At 52.1% G+C, this 25,907-nt stretch overlaps 1 protein-coding gene across 4 annotated transcripts in view; it reads right to left on the bottom strand.

Moving 5' to 3' along the window:
- Positions 1-25,907, bottom strand: part of CNIH3 (cornichon family AMPA receptor auxiliary protein 3) — an 88,693-nt gene that overhangs the window by 33,537 nt on the left and 29,249 nt on the right. For all 4 annotated transcript variants that reach the window (XR_006214034.1, XM_042976495.1, XM_042976498.1 and 1 more), the window contains exons 2-3: positions 12,792-12,860; positions 7,894-7,941 (exon numbers count right to left, since the gene is read on the bottom strand). Coding sequence is in view for 3 of the 4 variants with exons in the window: in XM_042976495.1 (XP_042832429.1) it covers positions 7,894-7,941; positions 12,792-12,860 (117 nt within the window). In the remaining variant the exon portion in view is untranslated. The remainder of the gene's footprint in view (positions 1-7,893; positions 7,942-12,791; positions 12,861-25,907) is intronic.

Genomic DNA, 25,907 nt, shown 5'->3' with positions numbered 1-25,907 from the left:
TGGAAACAGGAAAGCTTTTTGCATCAGGAAAAGCAACAACAACAACAAAAGCCGGCCCCTCCCAAGATGCACGTTAGATCTCCAGGGGGGATTCTGATCCGCAAAACGGTCAGGACCCACCAGCTCCACTAATGACAAACACAACAAAACAGTGGACTCTACCATTTATCACTTCCCCATACGGCACTCGCACCCGATTTTGCACAACACGGGCAGCGAGGTTTCACGGCGAGTGCTAAGTGCCTCCTGCAGGCAATTCTGAAATTCCCGGCTGTTGGATACCGAGCGGAGAAGAGCAAAGCTGTGATGCAGCGTTGTGACGGTGCTGGGCACTGGCTGGGCTCACTCACTAGCTAAGTGACACGTTTGCGCCCCTGGCCTAGAAGGTGTAGGACTCAGATTTGTGCTTCGGATCTATTGCCCCACCATCTATTGCCGATTCTGCACGTGGCTGACCTTCAGAGCTGCTCCCAAACAGAACAGGGAAGGAGAAGTCCTTGAACCCCCGTGGTCCTAACGAGGCCACCCCTTTGATGGAAGCGGGCTGAGATCTCCACACAGTCGTCACGACGGGAAGAATACGTAGACGCTTCTGTGCCGCTGTCCTCGCACCTGTGGGTCCCTGGATCTACACGGAAAGACCACTTTTCACCGGAGAAGAGCTTATTTTGAAATAACCAAGGGTCTTTTCCACGCCTTTTGCCAAGGATATAACAGCATGACGCCTCCTTCTTAGGTCTATCCGTGCCATGTTGGTGAGTGGTTGACCCCCCCAATTCATATGTAGTAAACGCTACACACGGTGAAATGGCCACTGACACGGCGTAGGGATGCCAGAAATTTCATCACTTACTGATTCCTGCGCTCTGAGCTCGGCTCTGGGGATGCCCCTGCGAGCAGGCCAGGTGTGGTCCCTGCCCCAGAGAGCTCACAGATCAGTCCGGTTCTGTCCAGCTTCAGTGACCTCAGACACTCCACGTAGCCGAGCGGCCCAGACACACTGGCTGTGATGTCATCCCACCACTGAGCCCTCAGGTCTCAGTTTCCCCATCTGAAAATGAGGGGTCCGATCAGATGACCCAGAAGGTCCAGATTTAGCATCTCATCTCCTGGTCACGTGCTGACCGCCAGGATTGGGTCCCACATCGTGCTAAAGTCTGGGGACTCAAGGAAGACCAAGACACCGGTGTCCACACCACATCTTTGTCCACTCATCCACCGACGGACGCTTGGGTTGTCTCCCCGTCTCGGTTACTATAACTAAGGCCACTGGGTACGCGGGGGTGGCACGTCTCTTCGGCTGGGTGTTTTCATTTCCTCTGGATCGATAACCAGAGGTAGAACTGCTGGGTCACAGAGAAGCTCTACTTTTAACTTTCGAGGCTCCGCCATACTGTTTTCAGTAGCGGCTGCACCAACTTGCGTTCTCACCGACAGGGCACGAGGGTCGCTTTTCTCCACATCCTCACCGAACTTTGCTATCTCTTGTCTTCCTGATGCCTGTTCTAACAGGAGTAAGGTGGTGTCTCATTGTCCCGATCCCTGAATCTTAACCCCCTTCCTACTGAGGTGGTAGACGGCCAGCACTTATGGTACCCACAAATGGCCTCGCCACAGCCACACCTTTGCCTGTGACTCCGTAGTCCCTCCCAGTCCTACTCCGTGTTGGCGGAGGTCACCAAGAAGACACGACCAATGGGTGCCCGGTGACGTGGACCCTGGTGCCCAGAGCTCCTCACCCACTCTCCTACCTTTGGGATGCGGGTTCCACCTGCCCTCCCCGCTCCCGGGACCTGCCCCCAGGACAGCCCTGAGATGGTGACGTGGTGTTGGGACCACGTGACAGATGTGACTGAACCCCATGAAGGCCTCTTTATAAGCTTCTAAAACGGGTGGGGAGGGGTGCAGAAATCTACCCGCCCTGTGGCTGCCCGAGACAAGCCTCCTGCGTAGGTTCCCTGACTCACCCACCTGCCACCTGGCACGGCCTGCCCCCTGCACAAACCTGGGGAGCTTCTGAACCCACACCGTGGGCTCGGCCATGTCACTCGCGCCAGCCCACAGGGCACTAGTAGGTCTGATGCAAACCAAAGCTTGAAAAAGCGCCCGCGCGTTTCCACTTGTTCTCCGGCTTCTCTGTGACGCAGTGAGCAGAGCCTGGGCGAGTCGCTGGAGGACGAGATGCGGAGCGGGTCCAACTGCCCCCGTGGAGGCCATCCTAGGCCAGCTAATGGCCTGTGTCCAGAGACATGCATGAGCCTCAGGCAAGAGCAAGTGACACCCCTTCTCCCTGTAAGCCCAGCCAGGATCAGGGGACCAACCAGTGACCCACGGACCCACGAGAAATAGATGCCGTAGCTGTTGTTGACTGGCCTGACCCTCTATGATGGTGGTGACGAAGAAGCAGGGAGGATCCGGCCAAGCAGCCACAGGCAACGGGGAGCCAGAGCTGTTGTAGGGTCCGCTGCCTGTCCTGCCGCGGCCTTGGGGGCGAGCGAGGTGAGGACAGAGCCCCCGCTGCCCCCACCACCCGGCTTCCGGTTCAGCAACCCTGGGACAGCACCGCTGCTCACGCGGCGAGCAAAATGTTCCATCCTTCCCTGTAACGAGGACTTTGCCGCAGAAAGCGATGGAAAATACATTATACATGAGACACAGTTTCTGAACTAGTTGCAAGCGTTGTTCTAGGATATTTTTACTTTTCTTCAAACATTCCCTCGAGGGGTGAACTATCCTACCAAGGAGTTAAACGGAAATAGAAAAGAGCCTTAAAGGAATCCACTCGGCCCCATCATGGTGAGCCAAGCATATTACAGGGTCCCTGTGGCTTTGGGGATTCCTGCCTTCCCTTTAAATAGCTGAGCGATATTACCATCGTGGTGGTCCATAAACAGCAGGTGTCAGAGAAGCAACAACTTCCCCTATTTTGTGATTAAAAATGTTGACTTCAGATCCACCGACTTGAGAAACATGAGACCCCAGAACAGTAAATCTCTCTACACCCCCGACTTCCTCGTCTATTAATCATTAGTGCTTCATAGTGTCGTAATGAGGATTAAGAGTTAATTCTTTTAGGGGCGCCTGGGTGGCTCGGTCGATAAAGTGTCCAACTTGGGCTCAGGTCATGATCTCACGGTTCGTGGGTTTGAGCCCCGCGTCGGGCTCTGTGCTGACAGCTTGGAGCCCGGAGCCTGCTTCGGATTCTGTGTCTCCTTCTCTCTCTGCCCCTCCCCCGCTTGTGCTCTGTCTCTCAAAAATGAATAAACATTAAAATATATATATATATAAAAGAGCTAATTCTTTAAAAAAAATTTTAATGTTTATTTATTTTTGAGAGAGAGAGAGAGAGAGACAGAGCACGAGTGGGGGAGGAGCAGACAGAGAGGGAGACGCAAAATCCGAAACAGGCTCCAGGCTCCAAGCTGTCAGCACAGAGCCCAACATGGGGCTAGAACTCACAAACCGCGAGATCATGACCTGAGCCGAAGCCGGACGCTCAACCGACTGAGCCACCCAGGCACCCCAAAAGAGCTAATTCTTTTAAAGGCGGGCAGTGGTCACTCTAAAAACAGAAACAGCTCCTGTCCCCAGCACATTTTAGAAATCTGCCAGCCAACACAGACTTCCATTCTGGAAAATTCCTGAGCCAAGGATGGTCTCTCTAAGGCATTCCATGCAACTGCCTCTGAGTTTATGTGTCCCTTTTCAACTGTATCGTGTCCCTCAATTAAACACACCGTTCTCTCCAGAGCCCAAAGGAAGAACAGTGCCAGCGGCTAAAAAGACTGGCAATCAAGTCAGTTCATTGTGGCAGGAGTGCTGGGAATTATGGAAAAGGCACCGTCTTCGCTATTCTTCCAGGTAGCTAATGCCGGACAAATGACGTGATCCAAAGTGATGTGGGTCTTTCTCTAGGCTCGGGTACATGAATGCATTTAGCAGCCTCCTCTGAGGTCAAAGAAATTGGGACAGAGTTTGAAACGGTCTATTTATAAATGTACAGAGTCAGCAAACAGCTGATGTGTGGCACAGGATACAATCAGGTTTTTAAAAAAAAGACTCCCCCTTATGTAAGCAGCACAAGCTTGCAGTATCGGTCAGTCATCGCTGTAACAATGCCGCATAACAAATCATTCCAGCATTCAGCGCCTCGCAACAATAATCATTTTTACTTGCTCGCACAGCTGAAGGTTGACTGGGGGGGAGGGGTCACTGGATCTAGCGGGCTTGGTTCTGAGCTACAGCTGGGCTGGGGTCTGCACCCCAGGCCCCCGGGCTCCTTGCAGTGGGTTGGCCCCAGTGACGTCAGAAGCTCAGGAGAGCAGGCACTCCCAGAACTCGGAAGACCTGGCAGAGCCCAGCGTGCGTGCAGAGGAGAGGGTCCCCACCATCCCTGGCTTCGGGGAGGTCATGGCTTCAGGGACGTGACCCCACGGATACAGAGGGTGAAGAGTCGGGAACAGCAGTGTGGTCTTCCTGCTCGACCACTGCCCACCTCCGCCAGCTCCGCCTGTGGGACCACATCGTGGAGTGTCTGCGGCGGGTGCCGGTTTCACACCGTTCAGCTGTACTTCCCGCCTCGACCCCTCCCCCGAAGCAGGTGTGGCTCGGGTAAGCACGAAGGGGGAGGGGCACAGGCGGTCAGGGTGGTAACTCCTGTGGCCTTATCACCACCCCGTTCTTTCCAGAATAAAACCTGGTGCACCTGCCGCCTCCCACCTGGTTACGCGGCCCCAAAGGACGCAACACCCTCCGCCCGTCCTCCTCTTCCACAGCCCTGGAGGGAGGGAAAATCATCCATCCCCCGGGGCTCTCTGCAGCCACAGAGGTCAGAAAACCGACAGTGAGACTGGACACAAGCTTGCGGAAGTTGGGGAAAAAGGAGAACCGCAGCTCCGTCAAGCCACACGGCGCGCTGGGTCCTGCCACGCACGCAGGCTCCGGCGAACGCGAGACCATCAGTGACGCACGACCAACTTGGCCCAAGGGAAGTGACACTTGACACGTCCCAGGACAACCAAATCCAGGGTGTGACGACCACAGCTCGCAAGGAACGCTTCTCCCCGAGCTCATGCCGACCCTGGGCTCTCACTGAACTTCCTTTCCTGAACTTGGAGAGGCAGCAGGGGCCCCTCGTCAGACGCTTCCTGCTCCCACCCCGCCCTTCTCCGTGACCCACGGAGCCGACATCCTGCTCCGGTGGGAGAGCGGCTCACAGAGTGGTCCTGCCCTAGAACGTGAATCATACGCACACGTCAACACAAGAACCCTGCAGTTCAGACAATTACCCGAAGAACACATTTCCTGATAATTACAGAGCTTGAAATGGATCCACTTGAAAATCCCTTCCTTCCTCCCGAGAAAGCTGAGGAGGTGGTTTAACAACAATCAGCTGCTGAAATGCATCACATTCTGGGTGTTAGGAGACAAGTTCCAAGGAATTTCTTGGAAGGTACAGTTCCCAGAAGGTGGTGGTGCTAACCAGACCCACTCAGCCTCCCCCTGTGCCCGGCACGGGCTCAGACTCTGGCAGGAGGACCAGAGCTGGAGCCTGGGGGAGGCCGCCGGCCATGGGCCACCGCACCTGCACCCGCCTCGGCACGGAAGGCATGCCCCGGGGGCGTTCACAGAGGTTTTGGCAGCCACCGAGAGGCAGGACGACAGCGGTAACATGTGACGGTGTCAGCCGTTCTGAGCTGCGCACACCTGTGTCCTCCCCGCTAATTCCCCAGCAGCCTCCCAGGGGAGGCGTTGTGCTCACTGAGCCCAGGGTTAGAGTCGCACTGAGGGCCTCGTGGATCACCGGGGCAGGGGGCAGGACGGGGAAGCAGCAGAAGCCTGTATACATTACCCCCGGTTCCCCAAGGGGCCTTCTGTGTAGACGGCGAGCACGACAGAGTTACATGTGATATGAAAATACACATCTGATGTAAGTAGTAAGTGTAGTAAGAGAGACACGTTCCCGGCTAGGTTCTCGCCCAGCCGGTGGCGGGGCCGAGGCCGTGAGGCTGCAGGATGAGTGATCAGTGATCGAGCACGGCTCTCACACCTGCAGACTTGAAGTCAGTGTGCCCTGTCCTCTGCTGTCTACTGGAACTCTCCTCCCTGTCCTCTGCTGTCCACTGGAACTTTCCTTGCTGTCCTCTGCTGTCTACCGGAACTCTCCTCCCTGTCCTCTGCTGTCCACTGGAACTCTCCTCGATGTCCCCTGTGTCTACTGGAACTTTCCCCCCTGGTGTCGCCTGCTAACATTGAACGAAACATGCCTTCACGGGAGCAGTGGAGGCTGCAGCAAGGTGGGGTTAGGTGGGGGGGGATGAGGGGACGGAGCCCATGAAAAGGAAAAAAACAGAAAAAGGCCCTTGGAATATGTTTCCTAGAGCAAAACGCCTCATCTACTGCATACAGTTCTAGAAAGTGTATGCAAACTCTATGTAAATTTGCAAATGGTAATGCTGATTCTTGCTCAGCCCCTTTTCTTTCACACCCTTGGCTTTGACCTTCAGGCTGTAAGGCAGGACTCTGGCAGACACGGCCAGGCCACTGGTCCCTGTCCCACCAGAGTCAGTGGTCAAGCAGTCAGAAGGGTGAGCAAGCCTGATGTGAAGGATGTGGATTACTGCCTTGCCAGAGAGTCCGGGGTGGGGGGCTGGGGTACATTCAGGATGGGGGAAAGGGATGTGACAGACACTGTCAGTCGGAAAGCACCAGCCAAAGACCGGAAGTCACAGCCGAAGGCATCACTGGTGCCCAAGATATTACCTGGGAAAGTAATTCACAGATTCATGAACTGCCCTTAATACCAAATGACACGTGCTGTTCTCTTAAATCCTTCTTTACTCTTGGATCACTCGTGTTTTCATATGCTTCTCATCATCTGACCATACTTCCCTGCTGCCTCATCCAAGACGTGAAACTCTAACACACTGAGTGTCTAAGAAAACGTCAACGGGCAAGTAACTGGCAGGAAAAATAATTAACTTTTGATTAAGCTTGCTCTTCCAATGGGAAGGCATCATTATTGAAATCTAGAAAAGTTTCAAAAGCTCGCACGATGATTTTCCTTCTGTCGATGCTGGCAAGGTATCTGTTTCTCTCCTACTCACAGGAGGCTCAAAAACTCCTTTCGGGTTGACGGGTGGCTTTACGGTGTCCCGTAGCCCACCCGCTCGGAACAGAGATGGGGGTGTCCTCTGGCTCTCGGCTGCGGGTACCGCTTCCTCCTACCTGCAAGTTGCTGGTCTCTATACTTCGCTGCTCTCTGCACACACTTTCCTGCTGGACGGTGACGTCCCTCTGCCATCGGGCTTCCCCAGCTATGTCTCGGAGAGCACACGCACCCATGAATGTGCATGCACACGTGTGTTCCGGAGGCGCCCGGCGGCCGTGACCTCTGCCCACCCATTCAGAACAACTCTCCGAACGCAGGCTCCCCTTCATCACGCGTCCTGTCCCAGCCCTGACACGCTCCCCGTGACGCTGTCAATCAATCTGCGAGGCTAAGTGGCAGCTGAAACCTCAAAGGAAAGCCAGCAGCTAGTTAAAAGCTTCCTGGAGCCGGGCAGGTGCATCCCCAGCGCCAGCCAGGAACAAAGGCCGCAGGGGCGGCATCAGGTGCAAATGCCACCCATCATCACGCAAAGATAGAGGGCCTCCCGATCCAACCAGAGGCACCTGCAAGGGTCCAGCGCCACCACTCTGGTGATGGCCACCACTCTAATCAGCTCCTTTCATCTCTGGAGGTTTCCACACGCTCCCACCTCCCCCGCCCCTGCCATTTGCCTTCGGGGGAGACGGGGCTGGAGCAGGCATGAGCCTCGCTGGCCCCTTTTACCGTGTGACCGGCCACGACCCCGTGGCCGTCCACCCTCGGTGTGGCGTTCCTGCACTGACCTTTCTCAGGAGGAAGCAGATGCGTTCAATGTTCCTCAGCCGTTCCCTCTTCAGGACGCAAAAGAGAGGAAAAGAGGGGAGGTTGGAGGTTAGATGTTCTGCTGCGAGAACCTGAGAAGCCCCCACATTCAGCCCCCAGCACAGGAGGCGGAACCCACCAGAGACCCCTCCCGGCCACGTGGCCTGCATGCTCCCACCCAGCGCCTCCTAACGAGAGTTTCTGCTCATAGAACTCACTAGCAAAAAAACAAATCATCCAATTGTGAATGGGCAGAGGATCTGAATAGATATTTTCCCAAAGAAGACATACAGACGGCCCATGGGTATGTGAAAAGGTGCTCATCACCCATCATCAGGGAAATGCAAATCAAAGCCACGGTGGGGTACCGCCTCACACCTGTCAGGATGGCCCAAATCAACAACACAGGAAACTACAGTGTCAGCGAGGATGATGCGGAGAGAGGAGAACCCCTCGTGCACTGCTGGTGGGAATGCAAACTGGTGCAGACACTGTGGAGAACAGTATGGGGGGTCCTCAAAAAGTTAAAAATAGAACTACCCTACAATCCAATAATTCTACTTCTGAATATCTGCCTGGAAGAAATGAAATCACTGCCTGGAAAAGATATCTGCACCTCTGTGCTCACTGCAGCGTGAGTAGTATTTCCAATAGCCACGACACGGAGTCTACCTAAGTGTCCCTGGATAGATGAATGGAAGAAGAAAATGTCACACACACACACATACATACGTACACAGCATATATATACTATTATATAGTATGATATACACACATATACATACACAGCATATGTATAGTATATTATATAGTATGAGACACATGCACATATACACACACAGCATATATACAGTATACTATTACATAGCATGATACATGCACACACACGCACACCACACACACAAACACTGGAATATTACTCAGCCATAAAAAAGGAACCCCCTGCCGTTTGTAACAACGTGGACGGAGGAGAGGGCATTATGCCGAGTGAAATAAGCCAGACAGAGAAAGACAAATCCCGTGCGATCTCACTTATGTTTGTGGAATCTACAAATGTACAACAACAACAAAGCAAACTCCTAGAAAAGGAGATCAGAAGTGTGGTCATCAGAGACAGGGAGTGGGGGAGGGGTGAAAAGGCACAAACTTGTGGTTATAAGACAAGTACCAGGGACATCCTTCCGGGCGCCCACAATCAGCCCTCCTGGGAAGACCGCTTGGGCCCACTTGGGTCTCTGGAGCACGGGTGTCCTGATTTGTGTCCAAGGTAGGGTGGATCCCCACCATTGGTTTTATTTTCTAAAGTGAGTATATTTAGGGGAAGGTCATCATCCCACTATGCCCCCAGGCTAAGACTTCTGCAAATGTCGAGGTCCCTGTCTGGAGCCTGGCTCACTGCTGGGGACAGGTGCCTAATGGCTGGGCAGGTGATGACGGTCACGTCACACACCGTGTGTTGCCTCCCCTTTCCCGCAATGACTTTCTTGTTTTCTGGAGCCACTGTGAGCACGGCTGCGGCATCCGCCGGCGCTCTGTTACCGAGGCAATGTGGTGGCCGTGGATGTGACGGTAATGAAATTCCTCGCGGATCTGGAGGAGACAGGTGGCTGGGACACTTCTATTTCCCTAACTGACTCATACAGTGATTCCTGGGCGCCCTTTAAGAGCCCACATCAGGACAGATTAGCGCCCACGTGGCAAGGAAGGCGGACCACGCGTGTGCGCGCCCACACAAACCCCCATGCAGCTGGGCATCGTGGCTGCCTACGTGGAGAATAAGGAAAGGTGTGCAGAACCAGGCACAGAGAGGGTGCCGTGGGACACACGGGCTGGTCCTCAGGGGACAACAGCTCCCTCGCTCCGTGGCGACAGGGAAGGCCCCATTGGGAAGAGGAAGGGAAGGGCTAAATGAGATGCTAGAGTAACACGGGGGCCCCCTCCTCCTCCTGGAAGGGGGTCTGCCCCGAGGGCCCAGCAAGTCTGTGCTTTAGGGGATCTTCCTAGAGCAACTGCTTATAAGCTGAGTCCACCCGGAGCTGGCGTCACGGCCCAGGGAGGCAACTGTTCCGAGCCTCCTGAGGCTGAGCTGCCTCCACGGAGGCCGAGATCGCTCCAACACAGTTAATGAGGCATCTAAAGCGCTTAACTTCCTGCCAGGGAGTAAATCCTAAGAACCAAGAAAATGTGCCTAATATTCTTCCATGTAGGGTTTTAACAGATTTTTTTTTTAAATCCCAGATAAGAGGGACGCCTGGGGGGCTCAGTCGGTTGAGCATCCGAGTTCGGCTCAGGTCATGATCTCATAGTTCGTGAGTTTGAGCCCCGAGTCAGGCTCTGTGCTGACAGCTCAGAGCCTGATTCTGTGTCTCCCTCGCTCTCTGCCCCTCCCCCACTCATGCTCATTCACGCACTCGCTCTCTCTTTCTCTCTGCTCCTCCCCCATGTCCTTCCGATGCTCGCTCCCTCTTTCTCAAAATAAATAAACTTTCAAAATCCCAGACAAGACTCCTTTCCCTGGGCCTTCAGTCTGTCTACAAGTTTGGCCAGCAGGGTCCAGGCTCCTTAATTACATCACAACCTGTTGGAAGCGTGGCTCTAATGACAGGAGTAAAGAGCTGAGACCCAGCCTGCAGGCTCACCTCACCCTGCAGGATTCACTTTCATCAACAACAGTTGAGCTCCTACTGTATGCAGGCTCCGTTCTTGCTCGGACCCTCAGCAGAGGCCGCCTCGGCCCCCGTGTGGGTCCTGTTTCCTCCGTCCCATCTGAACTAAGAAAACTGCCTGCTCCGTGACGTTTGTCCGTGGGTCGGATTTGCAGGACGGAGCTGAGTGGAGGACACATTTCTGTACTCGCGTGACCCTGGGGTCATTTCAGAAAGCCCTGGGTGTTCTAAGTGAGCTGCGTCCTGATTTGAGCCCGGACAGCTAGGAGGACGCAACGCAGGCAGCTGACCCCCCGGGACGCGCCCTCTCGAGCTGAGCAGCTCTGTGCCCTTGGCGGGTGCAGACGAACCACTGCCAAACAAACGAAACATCCAGAAAGAAGTGAGGCCTTTCAGGCCCTGTGGAGCCAGGTTAGCCGGGGGCGGGGGGGACACCGGCCGATGGAAACAAGATAGATTTTAATGCAAGTTTCATAAAACTAAGGAGTTTCCAAGTGCCTCTGAGGGAGTCTTTCAACTTGTAACAAAATTCTGCTTCCCACAGTCGACTTTGAAAGGGTTTGGCTCTACGCCATGGAACCAAAGCATGGGTGCCAAAGGGATTCTGAAATCAGGCTTTAGAAAATCAGATCTCCGAAAGAGACAACACAGAGGAGGAGGTAAGAACACAGACGGCACACCTCGAATCCTGACCTCACCGCCTGCGAGCCGCGGGCCCCTGCGCAAGTCTGTACTCACGGTAAACGATGCCGGCGTGGGAGAGGCTCATACGCTACACACGAGGTTCCCGCAGGCGGAAAAGACTACCAAAACCTGGCGACCCCAGTGAAAACCCTGCACTTCACGGAGGCGACCCTGAAGCCTAGTCCCCTGGTCTTGTGGTTCCTCCAGGGAGCTTAACTTTCCCCAAGAACGGACCCCTGTGTCCCTGTCACTAGAGAGTGATGCCGCGAGCCTTCCAGGTTAAGACAGCATCACACTAGTAAATCCTGCTGTTCAGTCTACAGCCTCTAAATAAAAATATCATCAGGGCGCCTGAGTGGCTCAGTCAGTTGAGCGTCTGACTCCTGAGTTCGGCTCAGGTCATGATCTCGTGGTTTGCGTGATCGAGCCCCACGTCGGGCTCTGTCCTGACAGCCCGGAGCCAGGAGCCTGCTTCAGGTTCTGTGTCTCCCTCTCTCTCTGCCCCTCTCCTGCTTACATTCTCTGTCTCTCTGTCCCCCCCCCCTCAAAAATAAACATTAAAAAATTTTTTTAAAACAAGTATCAACAGAGCTACTCAAACCAACACTTGCTTCCATGCTGGAAGGGCCTGGGAGGACCTTCATCGGTGCTTGGGCCCCGTGAGTTCAGACGGAGAGATGCCCCCCGAGTGACCCGTGTGCACCCCATCCTCTGAGCCCAGCAGTGCTGGTCTGGAATGAGTGTGGACAAGGCCCTGTCCACGTGCGTGGCCGGTCCCCGGCTCCGGGAAGTAGGCTGCACTGACCAGAGAAGCAGAGACCCCACCCACCCCTTCCCCACGGGCGCCCCTGTCCGTCTCCTGCACCAAGGCCGCTCTCTACGCCCACCTCCGTATGGGAGCAGCTGACAACTGAGAGGGAGTGGTAAGACCCGGAGCGGCGACCTGGGGCAGAGGGGCTGTCACCGCACCGACGACCAGACTGAGTCGGGTTCCCCAGCGGGAAGTGAGTCGGCCTGGGCCCACGGAGCCTCTCGAGGTGGGCGTCTCCTGGGCGGTGGTGTGGGGTCAGGCGCCCCGAACACCCACTCTGCACGTGTCCCACTGAGACGCTGGCCAGTGCCGAGCACGAACGACCACTAAGGAGGCTCCCGTCCCCCACAACATGCTGGTTCAAGGACGAATAACCACAAGACAGCACGAGGCCTCAGCACGGCAGACCCCCCCCCCCACCTGGGTGACTGGGGTGCTCACACTTGTGAGTTAAGTGGAGACGTCCGACCTCGGGCTCGAGATGTGTCCTCAACAGCCCGGAGCCAGGCACTCAGGGCTGGTATGTCCTTCACCCGCCCCACCCGTATCAGAACCTCCCTCCTCCACAGGCCCGTCACCACCCTGCCCTCCGCCACCCTGCCCTCTGCCACCCTACCCACCACCCCCCTGCCCTCCACCACGCCCCTGCCCTCCACCACCCTGCCCCCTGCCACCCTGCCCTCCTGAACCCTGCCCGCCACCAGCTCCCACCACTTACCGCGTGAACAGGGTTGCACTGGTCTATGGGGCTCTTAAAATCTGTCCTTAACTCATCGAAGGCAATTATCTGAAACGAATACGCAGAGTCGAGATGTTAGTGCCAACGTGAGCCAATGCACCAGGCCACGAGCTCCCTGTAGGTCTGCTGCAAATGATAGCGGGGGCGGGGAGGTCAAGGACAGGAGGCTGGGTGGCTGTCGGAGCTGGCGACACGCGCCTGGGGCTGACTGGGCTCCTCTGCCATGTTCCGCGTCCGCTTAAAAGTCCCCCAAATAGGGAACAGGCCAGGTGCTGCATTAGGCCTCATCCTTGTGGCCGGCAGACAAACAAGGCCCACAGACCTCATACGCAGCCTGGTGAGGACAGACGACAGAACCGTCCTCTCAAAGCTAAACTCACTCACAAACTGGCCCTAGAGGAGGTCAGAGGCCAGGGCCTCAGGTGCACGGAGCTGGCGGGTCAGGAGAGGCAGGGCCAGGCCAGGGGGGTCTGCAGAGAAGTCAGGAAGGGAAGGAGAACTCAGTGGGAAGCTGTTTCTTTTTTCAAATTTATTTATATATTTTGAGAGAGAAACAAGAGAGAGTGAGCACACTAGCAGGGGAGGGGCAAAGAGATGTGGACAGAGGATCCAGAGAGGTCTCTGTGCTGACAGCACAGAGCCTGACGTGGGGCTTGATCTCACGAACCGCGAGGTCATGACCTGAGCCGAAGTCGGACGCTTAACCAGCTAAGCCATCCAGAAGCCCCACATCAAAGTACTTTTCAAGGTTCCCCCCTTTTATATGAGCCAGCAACACTTTTTTTTTAAAGTCTGTTTATTTTGAGAGAGAGAGGAGAGAGAGAGCGTGCACAAGCAGGAGAAGGGCAGAGAGAGAGAGGGAGAGAGAGAACCTCAAGCAGGCTCCACGCCGTCAGCACAGAGCCCTACACGGGGCTTCATTTCACGAACCACGAGATCATGACCTGAGCCAAGATCAAGACTCGGACGCTTGACCGACAGAGCCCCCCGGGAGCCCCCATGTGTGAAGCTGTGTCTGTGAGCTTGAGCCCTGTCTGTGCCACCATTAAGCCGAAGCTAACTCATCACAGAGGTCCTGCCCCAGACTCTCCAGCCTCTCCCCGGCCCCAACCGCCACAGGGTCACAGAGCAACGACTCACTGGCCAAATGGAGTCCCCGCGAGGGGCCCCACCAGGGCTAGCGATGCCCCCTCCCCACAGCAACATCAGCAGACTCTCAGGCGGGGAGCAGCCTGGACCCATCTCAAGAGGCGGGGAGTTGTATCTCAAGGAGCTCTCCTTCTTTAGGCCAACAGCATTTATAATCAGGGGATTAAAAATCACCTTGCTTGTCTACAAGTTATTTTGCTAAAAATAATAGCGCTGTACTGTGGCAAACCCTTCCTGGAAGAGTGAGAAGTGGCTGAAATCCCAACCCGCTATAGGTAATGAGTCCCCAGGGCTGCCCCACTGAGGGCTGAGCATTTAGGAGACGCCTCTTTTCTCTGGAATGTTCTCTCCCGGCAGTGCCCTCTGGCTTCCGCAAGCCCCTCGCTGGGTGAGCCCTCACGATCTCGAGTCTGCATCGCGTGATCTTACTGCTCGCGCACTGGGCGCACGGGGTGGGGCGCCGGCCCGGCGTCCGGTTCGGGGAGCCGAGCCCCAGGCACCGTGCTCGGATGACGGGGTCTCCGGGCTCGGACAGCGAGCACCGTGCCCCAGGTCCGGAATCCAGGATCAGCTGTGTGCCTTGCAACACAGCGTCGCTTCTCTGGGATCGAAAGGGCAGAAAGGAAGTGCGAGGTTACTAAAGACGCCGGAAGACTCTCCGCCCTGTTCGTAGCTTCGGGACACAACGGTGAGCGGGAAGACACGGCCCTGTCGTCACAGAGCTTACCACAGGGACTGGGTGGGGGTGATACGAAGAAACAGAATTGGGGGGAGGTCCGAGAGGTCTCTGGGGAGGTGCCCCCTCACCTGAGAGACCTGAATGACCAGGAGCCAGACATGGAAAGTTCCAGAAGGAAGTTAGGCTGCAGAGGCCCCGAAGGGGAAGCAAGGTCTGAAGGAGGGAGATGCAGAAGGGCCACAGAGGCCGAAGCCCCCCGATGGAGACACCACGGGAGACGAGGCCGGGAGCAGGGACCGGCCAGAACCCCACCCGTGCAGGGCTCCCGTGGCTCCACCAGCTAGGCCTCTGTGGTCCCCGGTGCTGTGGCCTCCGGGGGACTTGCAGAGCTGAGCACGTCTGCTGCTCGCAATCTGACAAAGGGAACCAACCGCCTGGACGTGACCGAGTGGCCATCGGCGACACACCGGTGCTGGTGAACCCAGCGCCGACCGCGCACGCCGGGGAGGTGCTGGCGAGCAGATCAGGTCTTTCGGCAAGGCCGCGAGTTCACCCAGCGGAAAATCAGTGCCCAGAGAGTGGGGGACAGAAGGAGGGGCATCCTGGCGCATCGGACCGGGGAAGCCAGGTGGCAGCTGGGCGTTGGGAAAAGCAGTCCGTCGTTTTCTAATGGGGGGGGCTCGTGGCCCGAGCCCGGAATTTCTGCCTCCGGGCCCACCTGGAGAGGGACGGCTCCCTCACCCGGGTCTGTGCTCAGACTCCCACACGGAGTCCAGCGGGGCCAACCCCTCTCCTCGTTTCTCCGTGTCGTGGGCCGAATAACGTCCCCGGGTTCTCATCCTCCCGGAACCTCAGAACGTGACCCTATTTGGAAGTAGGGTCTCTGCAGATATAATCACTCAAAATGACACGACGGACCCGAAATCCAGCGACAGCGTCCCCGTAGAGAAAAGGACACGGGAGACTGCAGTGCTGTGGCTACAAACCAGGAGAACCGCGGATCGTCAGCAGCCACCGCAAGCCAGGAGCCTCCCCAGAGCCTCCCGAGAGAGCAGTCTCGACTGCGGACTTCGGCCTACAGACGTGGGAGGGAAAAACACCTGTGATTTCAAGCCACCTAGTCAGTGGTGGCCGTGAAGGCAGTCATGGGAAAACCAATACACTCCATGCACAGAGTGTCTGAAATTGCCACTGCTGGGACCTGAGACATCTGCGGGAAGACATGGCTCTGGTGACAAACAGGAGCATTTCTGGCCCAAAATAAATACCACCCGCCCCCCATGGAAGCAGGCTTTTACCTGCACCCTGAGCCTTCCCGTAAGTCCTCCAAAGCCACACTCAGGATGCACTTGTAGGGGCACCTGGGTGGCTCAGTTCAGCGTCCGACTTCGGCTCAGGTCATGATCTCACAGTTCTTGAGTTCGAGTCCCACATCAGGCTCTGCGCTGACGGCCTGTCAGTGCAGAGTCCGCTTCAGATCCGCTGTCCCTCTCTCTCTGCCCCTCCCCCACTCACGGTCTCCCAACAATAAATATTAAAAAAATAGTAAGACACTTGTAATTTAGAAAGAAGGGGGTTTTTATGACCTCACCATGTCTTTTCCCTATTCCCTATCACACCATTTCCACAACACGCAGCCCAAGCCCACTCTGGGACGGGAGAGGGACGGCTGATGGGAACAAGTTTACTGCTGGGGACCCACGTGTGGCGTGACATTTGGTCCCGGTTCTATGTCTGACCCTGGTGCGGCCATGAGTCCTAGCATCTCTGTTCCCTGACCCTAACCCGCTCCAGGCCAGGGTCTGCTAAGCCACCTCTCAGCCCCTCGGAAGAAAGCTCCGCACTCACGGACACCAGCCGCTCCTTCGGGTCCTGGCTCAGCTCCTGTCGCCGCGCCGCATGCAGAGACCCAGGGTCTCTGACACGCAATTTACTGCCCACCTCCTTTCCTAAAACCGTGCAAGGCCCAGAGGTCACGGGTACTTTAAACTTCCCTAAGTATTTTCACGTGTTTTATTTTGTGTTCGTTTTCCATAACATCCCAAATTGGGGTGCCGTCCGCTTTCCCAGTGAACAATCGAGGAGAATGACGGGTCATCGGGAATGCCCGAGGTCACCCAGCAGAAGGGGGACTAAAACCGTCCCTCCCTCCGATGCTCCTCCTTGTGCTGTTTGCACGGGGCCGCACAGCCTCACCGCTCTTCCTGGGGGAGTGAGAAATGTTTACTAAGCCCCCACCGGTACAGGGTGCCATACTGGGCAGGACACAACGGGCTGAGCACCGATAGCCCTGTCTTCTAAGGACTCCCAGTCAAGGAAATTGCTTAACGCTACCCGGCCAAGAGCTTAGAAAAGAAAACTATTTCAGACCGGCACAGGGCGTCTGAGTCTCCCCCTAACCTCACCCCGATTTCACCTCCGTATCAGTCAGCGTTCTGGAGAGAACTGGCTCATGCAGTTCCAAAGGCTGGCAAGTCCCAAACCTGCGGGGCGGGCCGGCAGCCCGGAGACACAGGCGAAGTCGATGCTGCAGGAACAGTCTGAAAGCCACCTGCTGCAGAATTCCCTCTGGCTCGCGGGAGGCCAGTCTTCTCTTCTATTCGGGGCTTTGGCTGATTAGATGAGGCCCACCCACATTAGGGAGGACAATCTGCTTGTGCTCAAAGTCACTGATTCATTTCCATTTTATTTTTTAGTTATCTTTCTAAAATCCAGTACAGTTAACGTACAGTGTTACGTCGAACACTTCTGTGCACGACTCAGTGCTCATCATGAGAAGTGTAGTCTTAATCCCTTTCACCTAGTTCACCCATCGCTCCCCCACCCTCTGCTCTGGGGACCATCAGCTTGTTCTCCAGAGTTGAGAGTCTGTTTCTTGGTTAGTCTGTTTCTTTGTTTTGTTTCTTAAGTTCCTCATATGGGTGAGATCGTATGGTCTTTGTCTTTCTCGGACTTACTTCACTTAGCATTGTACCCTCTACGAGCAATCCACATTATCGCAAATGGCAAGACTTCATTCTTTTTTATGGCTAATATTCCGTTCTTTTTCATCATCAGTCCATGGACACTCGGGCTGCTTCCACAGCTTGGCGATTGTAAATAATGCTGCTGTAAACACAGGGGTGCATGTATGCTTTCGAGTTGGTGTTTTCATATTCTTTGGGTAAATACTCAGCAGAGGAATTACTGATCATATGGTAATTTTAATTTCCTGAGGAACCCCCCACACTGTTTCCCACAGTGGCTGTACCAGTTTGCATTCCCGCCAACAGTGCACGAGGGGTCCCTTTTCTCCACGTCCTCCCCAGCACCTGTTGTTTCCTGTGTTGTTGATTCTGGCCATTCTGACCGGTGTGAGGTGATATCTCGTTGTGGTTTTGATTTGTATTTCTCTGATCATCAGTGATGTTGAACATCTTTTCATGTGTCTGTTTACCATCTGGATGTCTTCTTTGGAGAAAGGTCTATGTCTTCTATTTTTTAATCGGATTATTTGGTTTTTTTGGATGTTGAGTTGTGTAAGTTCTTCATATATTTTGGATACTAGCCCTTTACATCATGTGCAAATATCTTCTCTCATTCCATAGGTTCCCTTTTAGTTTTGTTAATTGTTTCCTTCACTGTGCAGAAGCATTTTGATATAATGACATTTTTTTTTTTTTGCATTTATTTCCCTTAGGAGACATATCTAGAAAACTTGCTATGGCTGATGTCAGAGAGACTGTGCTCTCTTCTAGGATTTCTACGGTTTCAGGTCTCACATTTGTCTTCAATCCAATTTTTTTTTTATTTCTTTTTAAGTTTATTTATTTTCGACAGAGACAGAGTGCGAGCATGAGCTGGGGAGGGGCAGAGAGAGAGGGAGACACAGAATCTGAAGCAGGCTCCAGGCTCCAAGCTGTTAGCACAGAGCCCGACGCGGGGCTCAAACTCACAAACTGTGAGACCATGACTTGGGCCGAAGTCGGACGCTTAACCGACTGAGCCAGCCAGGCACCCCTGTCTTCAATCCAATTTGAGTTTAGTTTTGTATGTGGTGTGAGAAAGTGGTCAAGGTTCGTTCTTTTGCATGTAGGTGCCCAGTTTTACTAGCATCATTTCTTGAAGAGACTGTCTTTCCCCCCTTGTATATTCTTGCCTCATTCTTGAAGGTCAATTGACCATATCATCGTGTATTTATTTCTGGGCTCTGTATACTTTTATATTGACCTATGTGTCTATTTCCGTGCCAGTCCCATAGTATTTTAATTACTACAGCTTTGTACTATAACTTGAAATCTGTTATTGTGATGCCTCACAAAGAAGCTTTGCTCTTCTTTTTCAAGATCGCTTTGGGTACTCAGGGCCTTTTGTGGTTCCATACAAATTTTAGGATTGTGTTTTCTAGTTCTGTGAAAAATACTGTAGGTATTTTGATAGGGATTGCATTTAAAGTGTGGATTGCTTCGGGCAGTACAGAAATTTTAACAATACTTGTTCTTCCAACCCAGAAGCATGGAATGTTCCTCTATTTCTTTGTGTTATCTTCACTTTCTTTCCTCAGTGTTTTACAGTTTTCAGAGTACAGGTCTTTCATCTTTTTGGTTAGGTTTATTCCTAGGTATTTTGTTATTTTTGATGCAATTTTTGGTGACGTTACTGAATTAATTATCAGTTCTAGTAACTTTTTGGTGGAGTCTTTAGGGTTTTATATATATAGTATCATGTCATCTGCAAGTAGTGAAAGTTTTACTTCTTACTTACCAATTTGGATGCCTTTTATTCCTTTTTCTTATCTGATTGCTGTGGCTAGTTCTTCGAGTACTTTGTTGAATAAAAGTGATGAGGGTGGAGGGGTGTCTGACTTTGGCTAAGGTTATGATCTTGCAGTTCATGAGTTTGAGCCCCACATCAGGCTCTGTGCTGACAGCTCAGAGCCTGGAGCCTGCTTCAGATTTTGTGTCTCCCTCTCTCTCTCTCTGCCCCCCCCCCACTCATGCTCTCTCTCTCTCTCTCAAAAATAAAAATTGAAAAAATTAAAACTAAAAGTGGTGAGAGTGGACATCCTTGTCTTGTTCCTGACCTTAGGAGAAAAGTTCTGTTTTCCCCATTAGAAATGATGTTTACCGTGGGTTTTTCATATGTGGCCCTTATGTTGAGGTATGCTCCCTCTAAACCTACTTTGTTGACGGTTTTTATCATGAATGAATGTTATACTTTGTCAAATGCTTTTCCTGCATCTACTGAAAGGATCATTACGGTTTTTATCCTTTCTCTTGTTGATGTGATGTATCATGTTGACTGATTTGAAAGCATTGAACCTTCCTTGCATCCCAGGAATGAATCCCACTTGATCATGGTGAATGATTTTTTAAATATATTGCTGGATTCCATTTGCTAATATTTTCTTGAGAATTTTTGCACCTGTGTTCATCAGGGATATTGGCCTGTAGTTCTCTTTTCTCTCTCTCTTTTTTGTTTTGTGATGTCTTTATCTTTTTGGTATCAGGGTAATGCTAGCTTCATAGAATGAATTTGGAAGCTTTTCTTCCTCTTCTATTCTTTTGAATAGTTTGAGAAGAATAGGTATCAACTCTTAAGTGTTTGGTAGAATTTCCCTATGAAGGCATCTGGTCCTGGACTTTTGTTTGCTGGGAGGTTTTTTTTTTTTTTATTACTGATTCAATTTCATTGCTGGCATCCAGTCTGCTCAAATTTTCTATTTCTTCCTGGTTCAGTTTTGGGAGGTTGTATGTTTCTAGGAATGTATCCATTTCTTTTAGGTTGTCCGATTTGTTGGCACATTTTTTCATAATATTCTCTTATAATCCTTTGTATTTCTGTGGTGTTTCTGATTTTGAGTCACCCCGCCTTTTTTTGTGAGTCTGGCTAAAGGCTTACCAATTTTGTTGATCTTTTCAAAGAACCAGCTCCTGTTTTCATTGATCTGTTCTTTCTTTCTTTCTTTCTTTCTTTCTTTCTTTCTTTCTTTCTTTCTTTCTTTCACTTCTGTTTTGTTTATTTCTGTTCTTATCTTTATTATTTCCTTCACTCTACTGGTGTTGGGTTTTGTTTTACTTTAGCTCCTTTACATGTCAGATTAGATTGTTTGAGATTGTTCTTGCTCTTTGAGGTAGGCCTATATTGCTATAAACTTCCCTCCTAGAACCACTTTTGCTGCATCCCAAAGATCTGGGATCATTTGTGTTTTCACTTTTCATTTGTCTCCATGTATTTTTTAATTGCCTCTTCAATTTCCTGGTTGACCCATTCATTGTTTAATAGCATGTATTTAACCTCCATGTATTTGTGTTCTTTTCAGATTTTTCTTCTTGTGGTTGCATAGAGTTGTGGTCAGAAAAGATGCATGGAGGGGCGCCTGGGTGGCTCAGTCAGTTAAACATCTGATTTTGGCTCAGGTCATGATCTCACAGTTCATGAGTGTGAGCCCCGTGTTGGGCTCTGTGGTGCCTGCTTCCAAGCCTCTGTCTTCCTCTCTCTCTGCTCCTCCCCTACTCCTGTGCACTCTCTCAAAAATAAATAAATATTTAAAAAGAAAAAGAAAAAGAAAAGGTGCTTGGTATGACTTTGGTCTTTTTCAATTTGTTGGGACTTCTTTTGTGGCCTAATACATGATCTATTCTGGAGAATGTTCCATGTGCACTTGAAAGTGTGCTTTCTGCTGTTTTAGGATGGAATGTTCTGAATATATCTGTTAGATCCATCTGGTCCAATGAGTCATTCAAAGCCACTGTTTCCTTGTTGATTTTCAATCTATCTATTTAAGTAAGTGGGGTGTTAAAATCCCCCAGTATTGTTGTGTTATTATCAATTACTTCCTTTATTGTCATTAGCTGCTTTATGTGTTTGGGTGCTTCCATGTTGGGTGAATAAATATTTACAATTGTTAAATCTTTTTGTTTGTTACCTTTATGATTATATAGTGTCCTTCTTTGTCTCTCATTACAGTCTTTGTTTTAAAATCTATTTTGTCCAATACACATATTGCTACTCCAGCTTTCTTTTGACATCCATTTGCATGATAGATGGTTCTCCATCCCCTCACTTTCAATCTGCACGTGTCTTTAGATCTGAAATGAGTCTCCTGTAGGCAGCATATAGATGGGTCTGGGTTTTTTTTCATCCACTCCATCAACGTATGTCTTTTGATTGGAATGTTTTGTCCATTTACATTCAAAGTAATCACGGATAGGTATGTACCTATCACCATTTGCTTTATTGGTTGTTTTTGTAGTTCTCTGTTCCTTTCTTCTTTTGCTCTCTTCTCTCATGGCTTGCTGGCTTTCTTTAGTTATATTCTTGGATTCCTTTCTCCTTATTTTTTGCATATGCATTACCAGTTTGTGATTTGTGGCTTAGCTTTGTATATAACATGTTATGCATCTGGCAGTCTATATTATGCTGACAATAGTTTACGTTTGAACTCACTCTTTACTCCTTTTCCCCACCTGCCCCCCACCCACACTTTAGGTATATGGTGTCAGACTTCACATCCTTTTATTTTGTGAATCCCTTGACTGATTTTTATAGATATACTTATTTATACTGCTTTATGCTTCCTCCTGCTCTAACTCCTACCTAGAGTCTTTCCTTTCCACTCAAAGAGTCTCTTTAACATTTATTGCAGGGCTATTTCAGTGGTGATGAATTCCTTTACCTTTGGTTTGTCTGGAAACCTCTTTATCGCTTCCTCTGTTGTGAATGACAGCCTTGCTGGATAGAGTGTTCTTGGTTGCAGGAATTTCCCTTTCAGCACTTTGAATAGATCATGCCCCTCCTTCTGGCATACAAAGTTGCTGCTGAAAAATCAGATGATGGCCTTATGGGGTTTCCCTTGTATGTAACTGTTTTCTTTCCTCTGGCTGTTTTTAAAACTCTCTCGATCCATGCTTCTTGCCATTTAAATTCCTTGCGTGCCTTGGTGTGGACCTCCTTGGGTGATTTTGTTGGGGTCTCTCTGTGTCTCCTGGGTCTGGATTTCCATTTCCTTCCTCAGATTCAGGAAGTTTTCAGCTATTATTTCTTCAAATAAATGTTCTGTCCCCTTTTCTCTCTCTTCTCCTTCTCGGACCCCTATAATGCGATTGTTATACTTGATAGTTTTGCTGAGCTCCCTATATGTATTCTCATTTTGCATAATTCCTTTTCTCTCTCCTGTTCAGCTTGATTGCTTTCCATTGCTCTGTCCTCCAGGTCACTGATCCATTCTTCTGCTTCCTCCAGTCTACTATTTATTCCCTCCTGCATTTCTAATTTTGGTTATTGTGTTCTTCACCACTGATTGGTTCTTTTTTATGTTCTTTGTTGAGGGTCTCACTGAAGTCCTCCACTCCTTTCTCAAGTCCACTGGTCATCTTTATAACCATTACTTTAAATTCTCTAACAGGCATATTATTTATCTTCATTTCATTCAGGTCTCCTGCTGTGATCTTGTTCTGTTCTTTCATTTGGGACATATTCCTCCGTCTCCTTATTTTGTCTAACCCTCTGTGTCTGTTTCTCTGTGTTAGCAGCATCTCCTGCCCTTGAAAGTCATGGCCTTATGAAGAAGAGGTCCAGTAGTGCCCGTGGTGCAGTGTCCCCTGTTCACCAGAATGTGGATCTTCAGGGGTGTCTCCTGTGTATGATGCATGTACCCTGTTGTGGCTCAGTTCTGTTTGCCTTCTGTCCAGTCATCTGCAGTGGCCCTCTCTGCCTGTTGTGGGCAGGGTCTGGTCTCTGTGTTGTTAGTGGGTCAGTCTGGGATCTCCCTGGGCTTGAGTTGGATCAGACCAGGAGTTTGCCAGAGATGTGGTAGCTCCAAATTGCAGGGCATTTTCCCAGAATCTTTTATTGGTGGGCGGGCTACAGTCAGACCTGATGTCTGTCCCCAGCCCACTGCTGGGGCCACAGTCAGACTGGTGTGTATGGTTATCCTCCCCTCTCCCCAGGGCAGGGCTCACTTTGGAATTGTGCTGGCCCCTGTCTGGGCTGCTTGCACTCTGCCAGGCTTCGGGCACTGCTCTGGATGGACTCCACAGAGGTGTATCGGAGCAGGGAAGGTCCACAGGAGAATGCAGGGGCAGGGCACAAGGTGCCAGCAAGGCCTGTGCTGGTCCGCTGTGGGGGGGACAATGCAGCCACCCAGGAAAAGTCCTGCCGAGGCTGGAGCAAAAGGGGCAGGTTCCGCCGCAAGCAAGCTGGGTGGAGTGTTGGGGGGTGGCCTGGTTCCCACAGGTGTCCTGTGTCCAGGCTGCAGGCGGGAGAGAGAAACGGCACCTGCCAGCTCTTTTGTTCTTGGAGAAGCCTCCCGAAGACCCCTGCCCTCCCAGCACCCATTCCCAGATTGGTAAATCAACCTCCCTCCCCTGTTCCACAGGAGTTTTTCAAACTGCTGCTTCTACCCTGAAGCTCTGTGGGGCTGTTTGCTGTTCGGTCTCTTTAAGGACAGGGACTCAGTTTCCTCCCGCCCTCCTGGCTCTCCCGGAGCCGAACTGATGACTTTTAAGGCTCCAGGTGTTAAGCCTCGAAGTTAGGCCCCTCTGGTTTTCAAAGCCAAACACCACGGGGATTTGTCTTCCCCGTGAGGGTCCCCGTGCCTGGGGTGGGGTCTGCTCCCCTTCCCTCTCCACGCCTCGGGTCCCTCCCTCCTTGGCCAGTCTCGGTTGGTTTGGTTCCCAACTACATCCCTGCCCTTCCTACACCCTTCACTGTGGCCTCTTATCTCTCTTTAGCTGTGGAGAGTCTGTCCTGCCGGTCTTTGGGTCATTTTCTGGGTCATTTACGCTGATGTGAGTGTTGGCTCGTTGCATCCGTGGGACGAGATGAGCCCATCCTACTCGACCATCTTCCCTATGGAAGCCCCTCAAAGTCCCTGATTCAAATGTTAATCTCATCCACAAACACCCTCACAGGAACACTCAGAAAAATGCTGACCACACATCTGGGCACCACGGCCCCATCAAGCTGATGTGAAATTAACCACCCAAACCTCCAGTAGCCGGGGCTGTCGCAGGCTCTGGGCAGTGCTGGGCCTGGCCAGCGGGCTCGGCTAGACCAGCAGGACAGAGTCACGGCCCCCGTAGATCCTTCGTGAAATTTGGTATCTGTCAGCGAGCTCCTTTTAGGAAGGAGCCTGCCCTAATGTAACTTGGGAACCGTGTGTGATCCGTTTAGGGATGGGGACCCTAACGACCAGAAAAGAAAAAAGGACCTGCAGGTCACCCTGCCCCCACAGCACACGCAGGGGGCTCATCACATCCCAGGAGCGGCGGCAGGCCCTCATTATGAGCGGGGAGTCCCTGAGCCGTGGGGGCCCCACAGAAGGATGCCCAGGCCATGGGTTCCCGGAGCAGGGCCCAGGTGGATGGACGATCTCACGGCAAGTGCGCGTCACCAGCCCGCCTCACGCTCCTCACCACCTGTATGCTCACAAACGGTGCGGTGCCTGCACTCACGGAAAGGGCATCGTGTGCCGGTCAGGAACTTGAGTCTGGGTCCTGGCTTTGCTCTTGACCGTGCGCCGTTGCCCCCTGTGCCTCAGTTTCCTCGTGTGCAAAATTAGCCCACTGGCTTACATCAGCATTGCTGAACACCATTTCTGGACGGTAAGCACTTCAGATTTCTTGGGGAAGTTGTCAAACCACAAGGGGGCACGGGCCCCGCCCTGGATCTGCTAAATCAAAACTGGAGAGCATCGCCAGGGCCGGTGAGAACGACCCTCCATCCAGCTCTAGAAGCATCTCGGAGGATGTGATCACGCCAAGCCGCCTGCAGCAACCCTCACACAATAAAAGCCCACACACCAGCCTCTTGGGGAACTACAGACCCAAGTCACAGGTTTACGCTCAGTCTCTGACTCCTACCTACGGATGCCATTTCATGGAAATACTATTTTAAACCTTTGCAAATACAGGGGTGCTCGGGTGGCTTGGTCGGTTTCGGCTCAGGTCGTGATCTCATGGATTATGGGTTCGAGCCCTGCGTCGGGCTCTGTGCTCATGGTGCAGAGCCTGCTTGGGATTCTCTCCCCTCTTTTCTCTGCCCCTCCCCTACTTGCTCTGTCTCTTAAAAATAAATAAGTGAACTTAAAAAAAATAATAATAAATAAGTGAATAAATAAAACCTCTGCAAATACAAACGTCTTTAACCTAGTCGCCTACATCTATAAACCCTAATTCAAAAACATAGCTTTGATCTGAAAAGTGAGTCCCGGCACAGGCCACGTATGCGAAGAGTCCCGCTGGGGTACGAGTGCCTCAGGACTACGGGACCCGGTGCGCTGAGAG

Source organism: Panthera tigris, chromosome F3 (assembly GCF_018350195.1).
Source record: "Panthera tigris isolate Pti1 chromosome F3, P.tigris_Pti1_mat1.1, whole genome shotgun sequence".
Classification (NCBI taxonomy): domain Eukaryota; kingdom Metazoa; phylum Chordata; class Mammalia; order Carnivora; family Felidae; genus Panthera; species Panthera tigris.
Note: the sequence above shows the minus strand (reverse complement) of the source record. Positions and strands in the feature narration are given on the sequence as shown.